The 16,177-nt window shown below is 42.6% G+C and overlaps 1 protein-coding gene across 4 annotated transcripts in view; it reads left to right on the forward strand.

Moving 5' to 3' along the window:
- Positions 1 to 15,931, forward strand: part of DICER1 (dicer 1, ribonuclease III) — an 81,949-nt gene extending 66,018 nt beyond the window's left edge. For all 4 annotated transcript variants that reach the window (XM_051806427.1, XM_051806428.1, XM_051806424.1 and 1 more), the window contains 2 exons: positions 15,531 to 15,596; positions 15,790 to 15,931. In XM_051806427.1, coding sequence (XP_051662387.1) covers positions 15,531 to 15,596; positions 15,790 to 15,916 — 193 coding nt within the window. In that variant the 3' untranslated portion in view covers positions 15,917 to 15,931. The remainder of the gene's footprint in view (positions 1 to 15,530; positions 15,597 to 15,789) is intronic.
- Positions 15,932 to 16,177: the final 246 nt, after the last annotated feature.

Below are 16,177 nucleotides of genomic sequence, written 5' to 3' on the forward strand. Positions count from 1 at the left end.
CTTATGCTTATTTTTGAATTGAAGTAATTTTCTTCTGTTAACTTGAAAATTTCCTGTAGTTTTGAGTTCCTGTCCAGCTCTCTGAAGTCACTGGGAAGACATCCACTTGGGCTCTGTAGCTTGTATGTGTTCGAACTTAACACAAAAGTCCTTCAGACACAAGTGTAAATTCCAGATGTCAAGCAAAAGGTGAGAAACATTGATGTGCAAAGGCAGCCTCTGCTATTCTGCTTCTTTCAGGCTCTTAAATAAAGTGTGGCACATTGACCAGCTGCCTACTTCTGAGATAACCCACCTACTGCAGTGAATATCCAGCTGCTTATTTTCTTCTGCCACATGGGCAAAATTTAGAGGGGCGGAACACAGTCAGTCTTCGTTAGGGCTTTTATTGGTATCTACGATGCTTCAGCTGACTGTGTAAGACAGACATTGAGGTGCTGGAGTGTGTCCAGAGAAGGGCAACAGGGCTGGTAAAGGGTCTGGAGCACAAGTTTTACAGGGAGCAGCTGAGGGGCATTTAGCCTGGAGAAAAGGAGGCTAAGGGAGGACCTCATTGCTCTCTACAACTTCCTGAAGAGGTTGTAGCCAGGTGGGAGGTCAGTCTCTCCTGTCAAATAAGAAGAGACAGGAATACTAAAGGAAATGGCCTTGAGTTGTGCAAGAGGAAGCTTAGATTGGATCTTAGCAAAGATTTCTTTACTGAAAACGGTCAGGCATTGGAACAGGCTGCTTAGGGAAGTGGTGGAATCACCATCCCTGGAAACGTTCAGAAGGCATGTGGATGTGGCACTTGGGGATGTGGTGGTGCTGGTTTAATGGTTGGACTCAATGATCTTAGAGGTCTTTTCCAACCCAAATAACTCTCTGATTCTATGATGATTCTATTTCAGGTGTGCACTCTGCAGACAGCAGGACCTGGGTTAACTCCCGCCATTTCTTTGCTGTCAGTGGAGCCACATCAGTAGCTGCAGGGCACTATTTGGTTTTCCTGCCCTTAGATCATCCTTTCAAAATGAGGTGAGCTGAATGAGGAAGAGGCCCATTCCTCCCCAACCTGGGGCTGGCACTCAGCTGATGACATGGATCCCACATGGGATCCCATATGGTACCCTGAAGCCGGAAATGTTCTTCCAGGGAAAATGGTGGAACAAGAAGAGGAGATTTCATCAGGCTACAGAATGGCCAGGGAATCACAAGTTATTGCAGAGTCACTCTCATCTTTTGCCAAAGTGAGGATGATCCCCTCTACTGCCACTTGAACTGAAGCAGAGGAGTACAAACTCTACAGCTGTTCCAGCATTTGCAATAAACTGGGGCTAAGTTGTGGACTTACCTAACTGAAGCACTGAGTTCCACAGGGGGACAGCAGGATCACCAGATCAGTCCTCAATTATATATTCCTTTAAAAAAGCAGGTTTTACTGAAGAAGTTGAATGGCTCTTTGGCATCAGTTTTAGGGTAAGGTTTTTAACTTTACTTAGTTTCTTATTTATACAGCAGTGTAGAGAGAGGAGCAGTGCTATGGTTGTATGCATTGCCTGTCTCACAACTACCATCATTAGCAAAAAAGGGGCAGTGAACACAGATCTTGCTGAGCATAGGCACCTACTTCCATGTTTTTATACTTCAGCCACTTAAATCAGTAATTTTTGCTGTTGTGTATTCATTCTCCAGTCACCTGACTTTAGACAAGACCCAGGTGTCTGAACAAAACCCTCCCTGAATCCAGTAGAGCCTCAGCAGCTTGATAGTTAGGATTATTGAGTCATAGAATGGCTTGGAATGAAAGGGATCTTAAAGATCACCTAGTTCCACCCTATCCCACAATGGTCAGGGACACCTTCCATTAGAACAGGTTACTCAAAGCTCCATCCAGACTGGCCTTCAACAATTTCGGGGACTGGACATCCACAGCTTCTCTGCCTGTTTTAAGATCTACCCTATTCTCACACAATTATAGCAATTAATACCATTTTGCAGCACCAATTTTAAGTTAAGAAATTATTGCTTTCGGGGTGATTCTAGCTAGAATAGCAGGGCATTATGTTCCTGCCAGCAACACTCATCACCTTTTTCCCAGCTTTACATAGTAGATATGCTCCAGGCAAAAGAGATCTCATTATACAAACAAGCATGGCATAGGCAGCTGTACTCCCTGTCTGGCCAACTGGCTGCTGTGCAGGGCTGTGCCAGCAAAAACCTCGCTTAAAACAAGGGCAGAAGTTCCTGGGACACTGCCTCAACAATGGTGTTGAAATTGCCAGTGGTGGAGATGGAAAGTGAACTATGGACGATTTAGGAACCATTTTTTTCTGGACCTTTGCTGGGCTTTAAAAAGTTGGCCTTTCTGTGGAATCTGTGAATCAGAAGGGTTCCTGTGTGGAGCATTGAGCACTGCCTACCATGGAAGGCTGAATTCCCAAAGAATGCCACTCTCCTCAGCAGGTACAGCAAGGCAGAGGAGAAGGGCAGGTCAGACCTTCCCCATCCACCTTGCAGGGCTGAATCAAACACACATCCTTATGCATGCACATTGCAAGGGAACTCCTTATTTTACTTAGAGTTGCAAGCTGCTGAATTACTGTAAATAATCATACAGCAACCTCTGTAGAAGGTTTCTTGCAAAGTAATGTTGGTGTATTGGCAGGTTAGCTAAGGTGAAGGGTTACTTAATGCAGCATCTAAATAAATGCAGCAGAGCCTTGTGGCATATGGGCTGTAGGAACTAAACTAGATGTGAGTACATAGTCTATGCTAGATATAAAGCAGCTGCTTTTTGTATAGGATATGGTGCGTGGATGTGTGTCAGGAAATCCAAGAAACTGCAGTGGTTGAGGCAAGGAGTGATGGGGGACCTGCATAAACACCTGAAATCTATCAACAAATAGAGAAAGTTGTAGACTGGAAATATTTTGGAAGAAATGCCAAGATTCAGAGACATTTCAAATATACAGACGAAAGGGAACAGACCTGGGCAATCCAGCACATAAATCAGCTCCCCAGAAAGGGGTGAGCAGCATGAGGGAGGGCTGGGCAGTGGTGGAAACAGGCAGAACCAGAGTTTGCATATTCCGACATCAAATTTTAGGGTGGCAGTGGGACTTGAGGAAGGGACAGGGAAGAAGAGACCAACTGAAGCAGAACCTTGCAATAAGCAGAGATTGACCTTGGTCACTGGGTACTGCAGAAATCACTTAGCAGTTTTTGCCACTTCCAACAAACTTTAAGCTTCAAGTATCCCTGAACTTAGTCCTCTGATGTCTAAAACAAATCCTGAAGAGTCTGTGACTCAACTGTGAGAGCTCCGTGTCTTAACTGCAGTAGTGAAAGCTGTGCCTTGCATCTAAAGCAAGTTTGTGGTGAGAAGAGCTGTGATCTGTTTGCTGTGCCAACAGTAAAGGTACAGTTTCTGAACCAGCCACACCACAGGCAGCAGGCATGGTAGAGTCATGTTTTGTAGGTGGGAAACTGGTTTTGCTGTTAGAGGTAGGACTGTAGTTGTGGCCTTCTGACATCACTCAGCTTAAAATCCTCTCCTGTTTTTCATCTTGTCATGATTGCTTACACTTCCTCAACCCCACGTTGGAGCTACATTTCCTCATCACCACATTGGCATGATCTTCTGGCTTTTTTGAAAAAACATCTCTGCCCTGAGTCTTCACCAGGATATGTCTCAAACTGAAGAGAAGCAGGTTAGATTAGTTCTCTGGTTGCAGTCTAATAGGCAGGAGTAAGCCCATTGGTTGTGATTTTCAGAGGACACTTTTAAGCTTTTGACTGATTTCCTTGTAAAGCTAAATCTAACCTAATGTTAAGAAGTTGATTCCTTGCCGTGATCAAAGAGGTTCTGAAAAGGTCCTTGATGAGATGAGGCTGAAGAGATTTGAGGCTGATATGAGGGCACAGGGGACTACTTTGGCACTTATGGCAAATATGAGGAAGCAGATGAAGCTGCGATTGGAGTCAACTGAGGAGCACAAACATTTTTCAATGGTGTAGGTAAAAGCAATCTTTGACAGCCAAGTTCTGACCCAGTCAATGGCCTAGCAAAAATCCCTGCATCTGCCTGATTTTTTCCAATATTGCATTATTTTTGTACAATTTCACCTAGTTGCCCACCACAGAGGTATCTAGCCAGTGGGCTCCCATTTTCTTGGAAACACAGCTGGGGTTATCTTTGGGGAATCTGGGCAATGCAGTTTGTGGATACTGGAGAGAGGGCCTTCAAGCCTTCAGCTCAACTCCCTCAGCAGCTGCACCACAGGGAGGTTCATCGGTTTTTGTGACCCACTGCCTGAGGGTGGGAGCTGAAGGCTGCAGGCTGGCCCTGGGTCAGGACTGCTCACCAGTGATGGTTAGGTCAGAAATGCTCCGAATTGTGCTGTGTTCTGCCACAGCTGCCTGTGCACCTCCCTCACCTGCAACTGTGATTATGCCTTTTATACGATGCTCCTGAGACTTTGGTATAAGTTTCTCTGCTCCCCGTCCCCAGCCATCTCTCTCGACTGTCAGTGTTTATAATGGCTGTGCACAATTCCTCTCCTCCCCTAACCCTCACTCCACCCCAGAGGCAGCTGTATTTCCACAGTGAATGAAGCAATTCCTGTATGTATGATTTTAAAGTGCTTTGGGACCCTTTGGGAGAGAAGGTGCAATTGTACAAGAACAAGATATTATTAAAACAGGAATCTGTGTAATAGGTGATAAATTTTGATACTGTATATTTAATATAATATGACGGTTGTAAATCCAGTGAATTACCATAGGTATTTGCTGTGCAGTGTGTTTATGAATTGTTTGGGCAGGTGTTTTTCAAGTCCCAGTTTTTCACACAAAATATGAATTATAGGACAGTTTAATAATATTCCTTACTAGACTCCAATATGCTACAATTAACTACAGAAATATTATCACTTGGTGGCTGAGCTTGGTTGCTGATTAAGTTCATGTATAAGAAGGTAAATGAAAAAAGCAGCAGAGAGAAAAGAGACCTGCACAAGTTAACTTTTAGATCTCCCTTTGATCTCTTACAAGCAAATATCTTTTAAAGCTGCAGAAATCAATATTTTTGGTATTGTTCAACTGTATTTTACATGTGCTTCCACATAGCTTAGAAGCAGCCTATTTTGATTGCAATAATGAAATAGTTCTCTAAAAGTTTATATTCAATAGTTACACTATTTATATTTATTGATGTGAAGGGATATCTGTACTGCACATGTTATTTGAGTGAAACCTTGTTGTATAGCTTTTAAATCAGATCCAAAATAATGTAATTCAGGATTACATACGGTCGGAATTTCTTATTTTTATTTTTTACTGACTTCCATATAAAAAAGACTTATAAAAAAAATTTTCCTGTCTATGAAGAAAAGAGAAGTGCTGTATTTCATTCTTCCATCTGCTTTTGTACTATGAGCTAAATCTCTACCTGAGCTGATATTACACCAAGCAGCACAGTAGTAAACTATTGAGAGGTAGGGCTGAGGAGAGCTTTAAACTTAGAGACTGAAGAACATCTTCTCCATCATGATAGGATTTTGTGAGTGTAAACCAGATTGTCATTAGTTTTATGAAAACCTTTTGCTGGTGTTCTTTGAAGTGTAGAGTCCTTTACTTGCCAAGTAGGTGTTTGCAGCTCTGAAGGAGTTGACATGACTTACACACTTCTGTAACCATTGCTGGCACCTTCCAGATGAGTAAAGCTCATGGCCAGGTCTTGGAGGTGCGGTGGTCCCACTGCTCCAGCTGATGTCCAGAGCGGCCGAGGGTCCTGGTCATCACCGCACACCTCTCCAAGTCCTGTCCCACCATGGCTCATGCCTTTCTGAGCACCCAGGAGCTCAGCACCACTAGATCAGGCCCATCATTGTGTGTCACTGGATCTCACTAGCACGACACTAGAGGCTGGTAGCTGGGATGGAGTCTTACTTAAATATTTTCTTTCCCCTTGACTGGCATAAGGAAGGCGCCTGCAGCCCTCCCCCCTCCCCACACCGTGCCTCCTGTATGTGTAAAAGCTGCCCTTGGCCCCAGATGATATGTTTGCATTTCATAATTAATGCTGAACTCGACTTGAGGCAGATACGAAAGGACGATTTTTTAAACAGATGTTGCAGGTCACTTGTAAGTTATTTGTCAAATAAGTTTCAGAGCGCAAGCCGCTGCTTTTGCCATTGTAACCAAAGGCGTATTCTGTTCAGCAGCAGTAATTACAAAGCCAGGGCAACGCAGGGAAAATTCATCTTATTTAAAAGTGTTTTAGTGTCACCAAACAGCTTGCTATGCTATTAGGCAAGTTTTTCTAGACACATTCAAGTTGAGGATTTTAATTTGTTTGAAGTATTCTCTAAAACAGAATTATGTTGGAGTTTACATAAAATGAGAGAATGACATGAAAAGTTTTAACTTAAGCAGCAAAATATAAAGGCTAATCTTATTTAAAAGTAATATGTGTATCTTGATTGAGTGCCCAGATACACTCAACTGGGACATTTTAGTGGAATCGGTTCTAAGCTGTTACACTGAGTTATACAGAGTAGATTTTCCTGAGCTCACATTGCCAGACCTGAAATACTCTTGTGGCTGCATTTAATAAAGAAACGAAAGTCTTGGGTAAGGGGATATGATTTTTTATGACAGAAGGAATGCAAATAACTTTTAGTCTCATTGCCTAGACTGGGTTTGGTCTGATTTGATGGAGTTTAATAATGACTTATAACCTGTGCTGACAATGTGCAGACCCGCACAACGTCATTTAACTCATTTATTCTGCTTGCTGTAAAAACAAAGAGATGGCAAATAAATATATGGAAAGTTCATTGTTTGTCAGAGGGCCCAAGCCAAAAGTTTTCAGTGACCTTTTAAAATATAGTCCCAGGCTAGTACTAAAATGTCTGTCACTCAGCGCACACACTTGCACAATTTGGCCTTTTAACCCGTGCATCTTGTTTTTCTCTCTTTCAACTGGTTGTATGAATTTCAAATCAGCTGCAGCTATTTAAGTTTTTGCATTGGAGGATTACTGTAAATTGCAGTCTGACAATTACAATGTACAGCGCACAGGAGAGTTATTAATGGATAGGCCTACTGATGGCCTTTCAGCGCTGACGAGGGCCTGGTGTTCCTCACCCGTAATTAGATCCAGTGGTTGGGGTCTGCATGGATGAGGCAGAGAAGGGGGTCGGCCGGGGAGCGCTGCTTTATCAGAGGAAGATATCAATTGATCAGAGATAGTTACTATCGGCAACGTCTAAATCTCTAATTCACCTTCTTCTTAATGACTTGTATTGGCTTAAGAAGCTAAGTCATTTGACAGCACGGAGCTCGGCTGACAAAGCCGCGCAGGTGGTTTTAATAGAGGATTTCTGTTGCTTGAGATTTCACTAAAGACGGAGCAACAGTTCAACAGACACAACAGAGGCCAGTAAAAACCTCGGTCTGCTGCTCTGCTCTCTGAGGGTACCAGTGGGGCTCGGGCTGCAGCGAACCGCCACTCCCATTTACACGGCACTTTTTCCCTTTGCAAACCCAAACAAGGGCTCTCTCTGAGGTTTCAGTATTTATTTTAAGGAATTAATCTTATGTGGGTATAAATTATATTTGACAAATCAAAACCCTTTGGGGGGGGGGGATTTGTTTATTTTTTTTATTGCCTTACAAAAAACATTTTCTAGAACATAATGTTCCTGAAAAATTAAATACGCTTTTAGGACAGAGTCCAGTGCCCAGGAAGAACCAGTAAGCTTTGTAAAATCTGAAGACAATGGTCTTTTACCACTGAAAAACCCAGAAAATCAACAGACTGCAAACCAGGAGCTTAGATTAGATGTGGCTTCATGAACCAAAATGTCAGCTTTTTAATGAAGTAACCCAAGAAACAATGGTTTTGTGCTTAGATTATCACAGTGTAAATCCAGTAAGAGATGGGCACCTAACTCCTCAAGGCACTGCTGATCCAGCCCTGATGTTTTCTAGAAGGATTACAACCACCTGCCGGGAAGTTTTCCATGTAATAAAGCTGGTAGCCAAACTGATATTCACAGTATGTCCCAGAGACTTTTTATTATTATTATTATTATTATTCAGATGATGTATACCCCTGGGAAATATAGGTTTGAGTCTGTTAAGGCTTTTTGGGGGGGGTGAACATTTGTGTAAAATCTTGTTCCAATCTCTTAACACATATTGAAGTAAAATCTAATTGAGTAGATCACTGGCGTAGGCAGAACTTTCTGTTGTTGTTCTTGAGGGAGAGCTCAACAGAAAAGCAGGTCTGTGAGACCTTGCATTGCAGCCTTGAGTGGAAATATATTTATCAGCAAAAAGCATGCTATTTTAAGCTGTTCTGGAACTAGTAAAACGGAGAGACCTTTCTTCTGGATTCACTAACAGGTTCATGACCTCAGTCTCAATACCACTTCTGGATTCATGTCACAGTTTCTACTTGTGAGCACTAACTCGCCATTTGTACTTCCAATGAACTTGCAACCCAGCTTTGTAAGCTATAGCTTTGCAGCTCCTAGGTCAGGGACCACTGGCCTGAAATGTTAAGAATAAACACATTGTGCACCTGTAGCGTGCTGTTATCTCTAGATCTTGAAGTGTGTTTGAAACTTGCTAATTATAGTTTATCAAGCTCTGAGTGTTATCCCTGTCAGAGGAGAAAACAAAGCCAGAGGGAAATAAGTAACTCTTCCAAAAGCAATAAATTGTTAAATGGCTTGCTAAGTAATTTGCTTAGACAGGGATATGGAATAAACTACAGTATGGACTGAAATCCTGATCCTTTGATACTGATGGTGAGAGTCACAGAATCACAGAATCATTTAGTTTGAAAAGACCTCCAAGATCATCAAGTTCAATCTTTGACCAATCACCACCTTGTCAACTAGACCATAGCACTAAGAGCCATGTCCAGTCATTTCTCAAACACTTCCAGGGATGGTGACTCCACCACATCCCTGGGCAGCCTGTGCCAATTCTTGGCAACCCTTTCAGTGAACGAATTCTTCCTGATGTCCAACCTGAACCTCCCGTGGTGCAGTTTGAGGCTATATCCTCTCATCCTGTCACTAGTTGCCTGGGAGAAGAGATCGATCCCCACCTGGCTACAACCTCCTTTCAGACAGTTGTAGAGAGCAATAAGATTTCCCCTGAGCTTTTTTTTCTCCAGACTAGACAACCCCTACTCCTTCAGACACTCTTCATAGCACTTATTCTCTAGACCCTTCCCCAGCTTTGTTGCCCTTTTCTAGGCTTGCTCCAGCATCTCAGTGTCTTTCTTGTAGCAAGGGGCCCAAAACTGAACAGAGGTCTCAAGGTGTGGCCTCACCAGTGCTGAGTATAGGGGGACAATCACTGGGCACACTATTTCTGATACAAACCAGGATGCCATTGGCCACCTTGGCCACCTGGGCACACTGCTGGCTCATGTTCACCTCCTGTCAAGCAGCACCCCCAGGTCCTTTTTCACTGGGCAGCTTTCCAGCCACTCTGCCCCCAGCCTGTAGCGTTGCATGGGGTTGTTGTGAATGAATGCAGGACTTGGCAATTGGTCTTGTTGAACTTCATACCTTTGGCCTCGGCCCACTGATCCAGCAGTCCCGTTGGCTTCAGTATAATCAGAAGCATGTGCATTTTGCTTTATGTGAGGGCAGTGCACAGAAGCCCAAGTCACAGATAATTATCATGTAATTATAAACTTTTGTCATTAAAATGAGAACTGTCATTTTGAAGCTGACTGAGATAGCTAGCTGGGGTGTCAGTGTCATCATGGATTTAATGGGGATGTATCAGCAGAAAGCTAACTGAAGAATGGTGTTGAGGTGGAGGGCTTATTCTCTGTACAATGAAGCAAAACAAAAGCACGGTCATAGCAATCATCTTCAACCCAAAATGTGCCTATTCTGCCATGGACAATGAGGGATGTCCAAAAAGTGCTTTTTGGAACAGATGTGTAGGTCAGCAGTTTGTTATAAAAAATGGTTTTATTTTAAAACTGCATGTGCTTATGCCCTTAGACTTCTGCTTTTTGTCTTTGGAGTTACATTGTGAAGGGAAGGTTTCCTCACTTATTTTCAGAGTAATCTGCACAGTGAAAAACTGCTACTGTCATCTTTGGGTGCTAAAATTTAGTCACAAACTAGTAGTGATGGTGAGGGGAATAAGCAACGTGGTTATTCAAGATCTCAGCGTGTCACAGAAAGGTGTTTTCCTCATATTGTGTGTCTTGTAAGAGCTGCTAGGTACTGGTGTTGGGGCAGGCCTGAGTCTCCACCATTCTGTCTGCAACTACATGCCAAATAGACAAAAGTTAAACTTCTCACTGAGGAAGAATTTGACACTAAGAATCAAGCACAATCTTTTCTCTTGCTGTAAGTCTGTCTTTTTTATTATTTAATTTTCTTTTAACTATGGGTTAGAATATTTCAATTTATCTTGTTTTGCCTATTTTGAAGGACTTGCTGAAGGAACCGTTTTGGATGCAAAGAGCAAACCTCGATCACTCAGCCCTCAAAGGTGACAGTTTTGGCGTGTTTGGAGGGTTTGAAACAGGAGGGTCACATTCTTTGCTCGTGTTAAAAGGAGAACCTCGTCTGAGTCAGTCAAGCTCAGTTCATTTACATAGAGAAGATAGGGCCCAACAGTTTGCTCTGTAATGGTTTCCATAAGAGACATCTCGACTCAGTCCCTGTAATAGTGTCTGTGATGTGAATAATTGTCAATCTGGTAGCAATTTTAAGCAAGCCTGTTAGCACCGTGGTCTGATCAGCTGAATTTTGCAGAGAGATGTTGCTGAACCAATCTGTTGCTCACAGTCACATAGCTCTGGCAGTTCATCTCTTCCTACAGGGCAGAATAACATGGGAGCTGCTGATATTAGGTAACTCTCCTCCCTTTTGCTGGCCAATCACGATTGTGCCCCACTATGTAATATTTCAATTCAAACATGCTTATTCAGTTCAATAGCTTTGAAGGAAGTTGCTTTCCTGCTTAACGCCCATTAGCTAATGACATTGGGGTAAACTGGTCAAAAGAGGGTACATAACTGGTGACCTTATTCTACCAGGGTGCCAATGAACCAAGAACAAAATATGATTTTGTTTGTGCATTGAAACGTGTGTCTATACCTCATGCTTCTTCCCCAAGCAAAAAGGTTTACTAATTCAATCTTTAGTACACATCTATATATATACACACACTACATATGTGTGTACATGACTTGCTTATCTGTGAGTTGCATGTCAAGCCATCTGATGACAAAACAGAGAAAACCACCAGCTCTCCAGCTTCTGAAGTGAAGCTCTGCTGCAAAAAGCATTATAATGAATAACTGACTTCTGTCTTAGTGGTGCCTTCATCTTTTTATTCCTTTTAAAAATAAAGTCTGGTTTGACTGTTTTGCTATACTGTTAACAGACGGACACACTCAAAACGTTGGCAGTTATGTTCAAGACTGGATTAATATAGGTTTGTTATTTTACTAGCATATCCAAAGGCAAATAATCCTACTGGACTCCACCCTTCAGCTGTGAAGCAGGTTGTAAATCAGTCCCTTTTTTTTGTTGTTTTAAAAGTAGTTTAGGAGCTTTAAAATGGAATTTAACATTATTACATTCTGCTTGAATATTGTACAATTTCTAACTATTTCTTCTTTTTCATATCCACTTTCCTGCCACTCAGAAGCTTCTAAAGAAAACAGTGCAGTCACTGCTAATGCCAAGGTGTAGCAGAAGTGCTTATACTGTTCTTAATGACTGTTCTCCCCAAAGTATTTAGTTGCCATAATTTTTAGCTTGCTAGGAAAACCCAACATTTACAGAGGGAAAGAATAAAGGCCAGGTTTTCAGACTTTGTCTTTAAAGCTTGAATGGGTAAATTTGTCCTTGCATCTTTACCTAGGAAAGCTCCAGTAGGTGCACAGCCAACAGTCCTTGTCCCTATGCTGTCCTCCTTAATGTATCACTATGGAAAAAATATTCCGCATCTGAAAATATGGAAGGAAATGGCTACTGGGTGAGGACCCAGCAGTTCTGATGCTAGCACACATTCAGGCACATCCGTCAGGCACTCCATGACCTGTGAAAATTATATCCTAAAATATCCCTGGTTTTGTGTTTCTATTTTGAAATTGTGGTCTCTGGGTTTATTCTATTTCCTTGAAGTCAGAGCAATGTAATCTGAATGCTGAAGGAAACTTTTGTTTGAGCTGATCTTCTTAGATTCTTGACTGATTCTAAAAATAGGGCCTTCCTATCCATTAAGATAAGACTGAAACGCTGGTGACATTAAGCACAGCTATAATAGCTTTGGTGTTCTGGTCTGCAAAAAAATGTCCATCCTGTCTAGCGGGGCCATTGTGTTTGTCTGGTCTCTCAGACCTGGGTGAGAGGCTCCAGTCTATGAAATGTCACCTCCCACCATGTCCTAGCAGCTACTGTCCCCAGAGGTAGAGGCCCAGTGAACACACAACGTTTCAGAACTCTTGTGATAAAGTTTGTGTACTCTGGAAAGCAAACCTGCTTCTCCCTCACCTCGTCCACTTCTGATTTCATGTCCCTAAACCCCCTTATACTGCTTGTTTTCATTTTCTTTGCAAGGCTCCCTTATCTGGCCTCCTGCTGGATCTCACATTCCCCTTCACATCCTGCCCCTGTGCCGGGAAGGGCACATGGGATCAACACAGCCTGTGTTGGGAGCGCTTGGCCTCACTGACAGACCAGCATCTGTGCACAGCATGCTGTGCAAACCCAAGGCTGCTGGCTGTGTCAGAAGCATGTTTAGAGTTTCCCAAATGTAAGGACTAAGAGGTGAAAAAATTATGATTTTTAAGTCCCTGTAATCTAACCACTGTGTCGATTGACATCCAACCTTGCTTTGCTGCCCTCAAAACAGTGTATTCCCACCCCTGCCACCCCAGCAGCAGTGTTTGCAGCCTGCACAGCGATCGAGGCAAGGGAAATATTTTCATCACAGCCTGTCCTTGGGTATTTTACTGTTTTAAGCTCACATTAGCTTTAAGCTGGATCAGGTTCCTCATCTGACCTACTCCATAACTTTGGGAGCACTGGCATCAACAGGAGGGAGAAGGCAGGGCTACTGGAGGTGGGGGAAGCACAGGCTGACACCAGTCTCCCCTGCCTCTGGTTGCGAGCTGTTGTGAGACCACCAGCTGTGTGTTCCTAACCTGCCTCTCTTGTCACACAGCCATGGGAGCATCACTAGGACCAGCTCCTGACCTGGTGCTCAGGTTACTTACTGAGCCATTGTGTCTGTATATGGCCCCATGGCCACAAAAAACACATTGGAAATGGATGACAATGGGTGGGTGAGGGAGAGAGCTGGGAATGATTGACAGTGGGTCAAAGTAGGTGTGGTGTGAAGCCGAACCTGTTCGAGGGCACGGATCAAAGCACCAGCTCATCGTGTTCATGTCAGACACAAACAAGTGTTTAGCAATTTACTTTGGGGGTCAGATAGAAGTACTTTACTCAATACTTCTGCAAGTATCAGTCTGTGTGCTGAGGCTCTCTCCCCACTCACCACCTTCCCCACCCACTACGCACACAATAACACGCACACAATGCCTTCTTTGTTTGTGTGGAAGAATGCTCCATGGGGAGCTGCACATCCCAGAATGCAGCTCTGTTTGTGTCTAGAGATGTGATGGATCACTGTGGGGAACCTTAAATCTCTACAGTGCTCAGATCTCTATCAAAAACAAGGGCAGCTGGAGTAGCTCCATTTAATGTAAACTACATGAATAGCTGGATTCCTTACCACCTTGTCAATGCCACCCCCAACTGCCAAGGCCTGAGAGCCCCTGAGTCTACTGAAACGAAAAGGAGGTGAGGATTTTCTTTGACTTGGATGCAGGTATTTTAAAGGGAACATGGGAAATAATTAACACATAATTAACCTGTGGAACTTTCTGCCAGGAAGTATTACTGAGGCCAACCACTCTGCAGGGTTAGGAATTTATATGAATAATAAGAGGTCCAAAGTGGAAAAGGTATCAACCTTCAAAGTAGGGAGGACATCATTAACCAAAATGAGCTAAGGAGATGGTTTTCTTATGAATAAATTATTTCCCAGTGGTCTGTTATGGGATGTCTTGTACCTTCCTGTGAAGCCTCTGGGAATAGCTACTGAAGAAGACAGTAGAGTACTGGTCTGATCCACTCTGTGAAGCATGTTTCCTATTAAATATACAAAATTGCAGATGTACTCTAGAGCTAATAGAGCAGCACCCACTCTGGTTCCTACTGTGCTCCAGAAAATAACTGCTTGTTCAAACAATGTAAAAAAAAATATATCTTATTTGATCCTAGATCTGTCACTCTTATAGATCACCATTATTTGAATGGTTCATTGTCACTTCATCTCACTGGAAAGTTGTTTACTAGAAATGAAAAAATATATATGGAGGAAGCCATTCTGTTTAGGGAGTGAACTACATAGAAATGTCAGAACAGACAAGATTGAACGGCCATCCTGCCCAGGATGGACCTTTGCAGTGGTCTGTAGGTGCCTGAGGAAAGGACATAAGCAATGGAGTAAGTGAAGTTGTCCTTCTTGGTAAATGATCTGATTGTGGCACTTCATATCTTGTGGACTCCTGGAGCTTGAGGTTACATTCCTACCACATATTTTTGTTTTGTACCCTGTTCCCAAGGCTGTAGATTTGACTTCCTTTTCTCCTTTACCTTGCAGGAGATCGAAGCTTTTGCTATCTACTTCCTCTGTAGCATTTGTGATTTTGCACATTTCTACTCTATTTCCTCATCTTAGCCACCCCAATACACTTTTGTAATTTCTTTTCACTCAAAGTACTTTTTCCTCTGATTCCTTCCATGTATGAAAGTTCAAAACATCCTTGTCTTTTACTGCCCTCCATGGACTTTTCTCCAATATTCTTGTTACCTTTCCCTTTTGAATTCTGACGCATCCTGCTAAAGACTGGGTAGCCAAAACAGCATCAGGGATTCACGATGTAGGGACACTGTGCATTTACTCACTGGAAAATGAGCACTGTGATTGTGTTCCTCTGACCCCTGGATCACATTTCTCTTTAGACTGCTGTGAAACCCAGAGCTGACACTTTCAGAGGACAACCCAGAATGAGACCCAGTTCTATTTTCTAAGTAGTTTTTGAGTCTGCTCAAGGAGAACAACTCCAGGAACAACTCCTTCAGACAACTCCTTGTGGGTATTTTCTTTAGTGGGGAAATGAAAAATGTTTTTTCTAGATTTTTCACAAGAATGAAACTATATTGAATCAGACCAGAAATGTATCTTGCCCACAGCCCTGACTCTCTGACAGTGGCTTGTGGAGGCTTAGGGAAAGAACCAGGTGTTATACTGTGATATTTTCTGTACATATTTTCCATACATATTTTCCATATTATACCAGCCTGTGGCTTGGGAACTTCTTGGCCAGAAGTTGCATTTGTTTTGGTTCTCACAGTCCTTGGGGGACATTTTCTCTGTTCACATTCACAACGATTTTTTAATACCTTTTATTTTAGCCATTTATTAATCTGCAAGAGGAACTCATCTTTATCCTTGAAGACCCTTGGTCTAAGGAAAAATGGGTAAGAATTTTGGTTTCTGACCTTTTTTTGAAACTCCAGACTCATTCATCTGACAGCCATAATAGCCATTGGCTATTATAAAAAATATCTTTTAATATACTTTGAATATTAATGGAAAAGCATATTTTTCCATTTTTCTATATCCATATATTCCATTGTCCATACCCTTTTCCATTTGTCTATCCGCATGTAGAAACCCAAGGGGACTGCAGTTCATGAAAGGTCTCCAACCTAGCTTGAAACTAGCAGCCTCAGAGCACTTGGAGGCGATGGAGAGGTGCACAGATCTCCGTAGGTTATTCAGCCTTCTGCTGCCATGACTGCGTCGTTATCAGTGCCCAGCAAGCCAGACGAAAGCTACTCTGCTGTCTGCTCAAGTCGCAGTCATGCCTCCAGGTTGCAGCATAGACACCCCCTCTGTCTGAGAGTGTTACACTACATGAGTTCTTCCAGTTATAATAAATCTGCAGTGAAATATTAAACACTGGCATATACATTTTTTTTGGCAAAAAAGAAGCAAAAGTTGGAATTTAAAACTGTAATGCAACAAGTGAGCATGCAGATTTATGGACTTAACAAAC

The sequence above is a fragment of the Manacus candei genome, unplaced genomic scaffold (assembly GCF_025592945.1).
Source record: "Manacus candei isolate 608988 ecotype Guabito, Panama unplaced genomic scaffold, ASM2559294v1 h1tg000067l, whole genome shotgun sequence".
In the NCBI taxonomy this organism is placed as follows: domain Eukaryota; kingdom Metazoa; phylum Chordata; class Aves; order Passeriformes; family Pipridae; genus Manacus; species Manacus candei.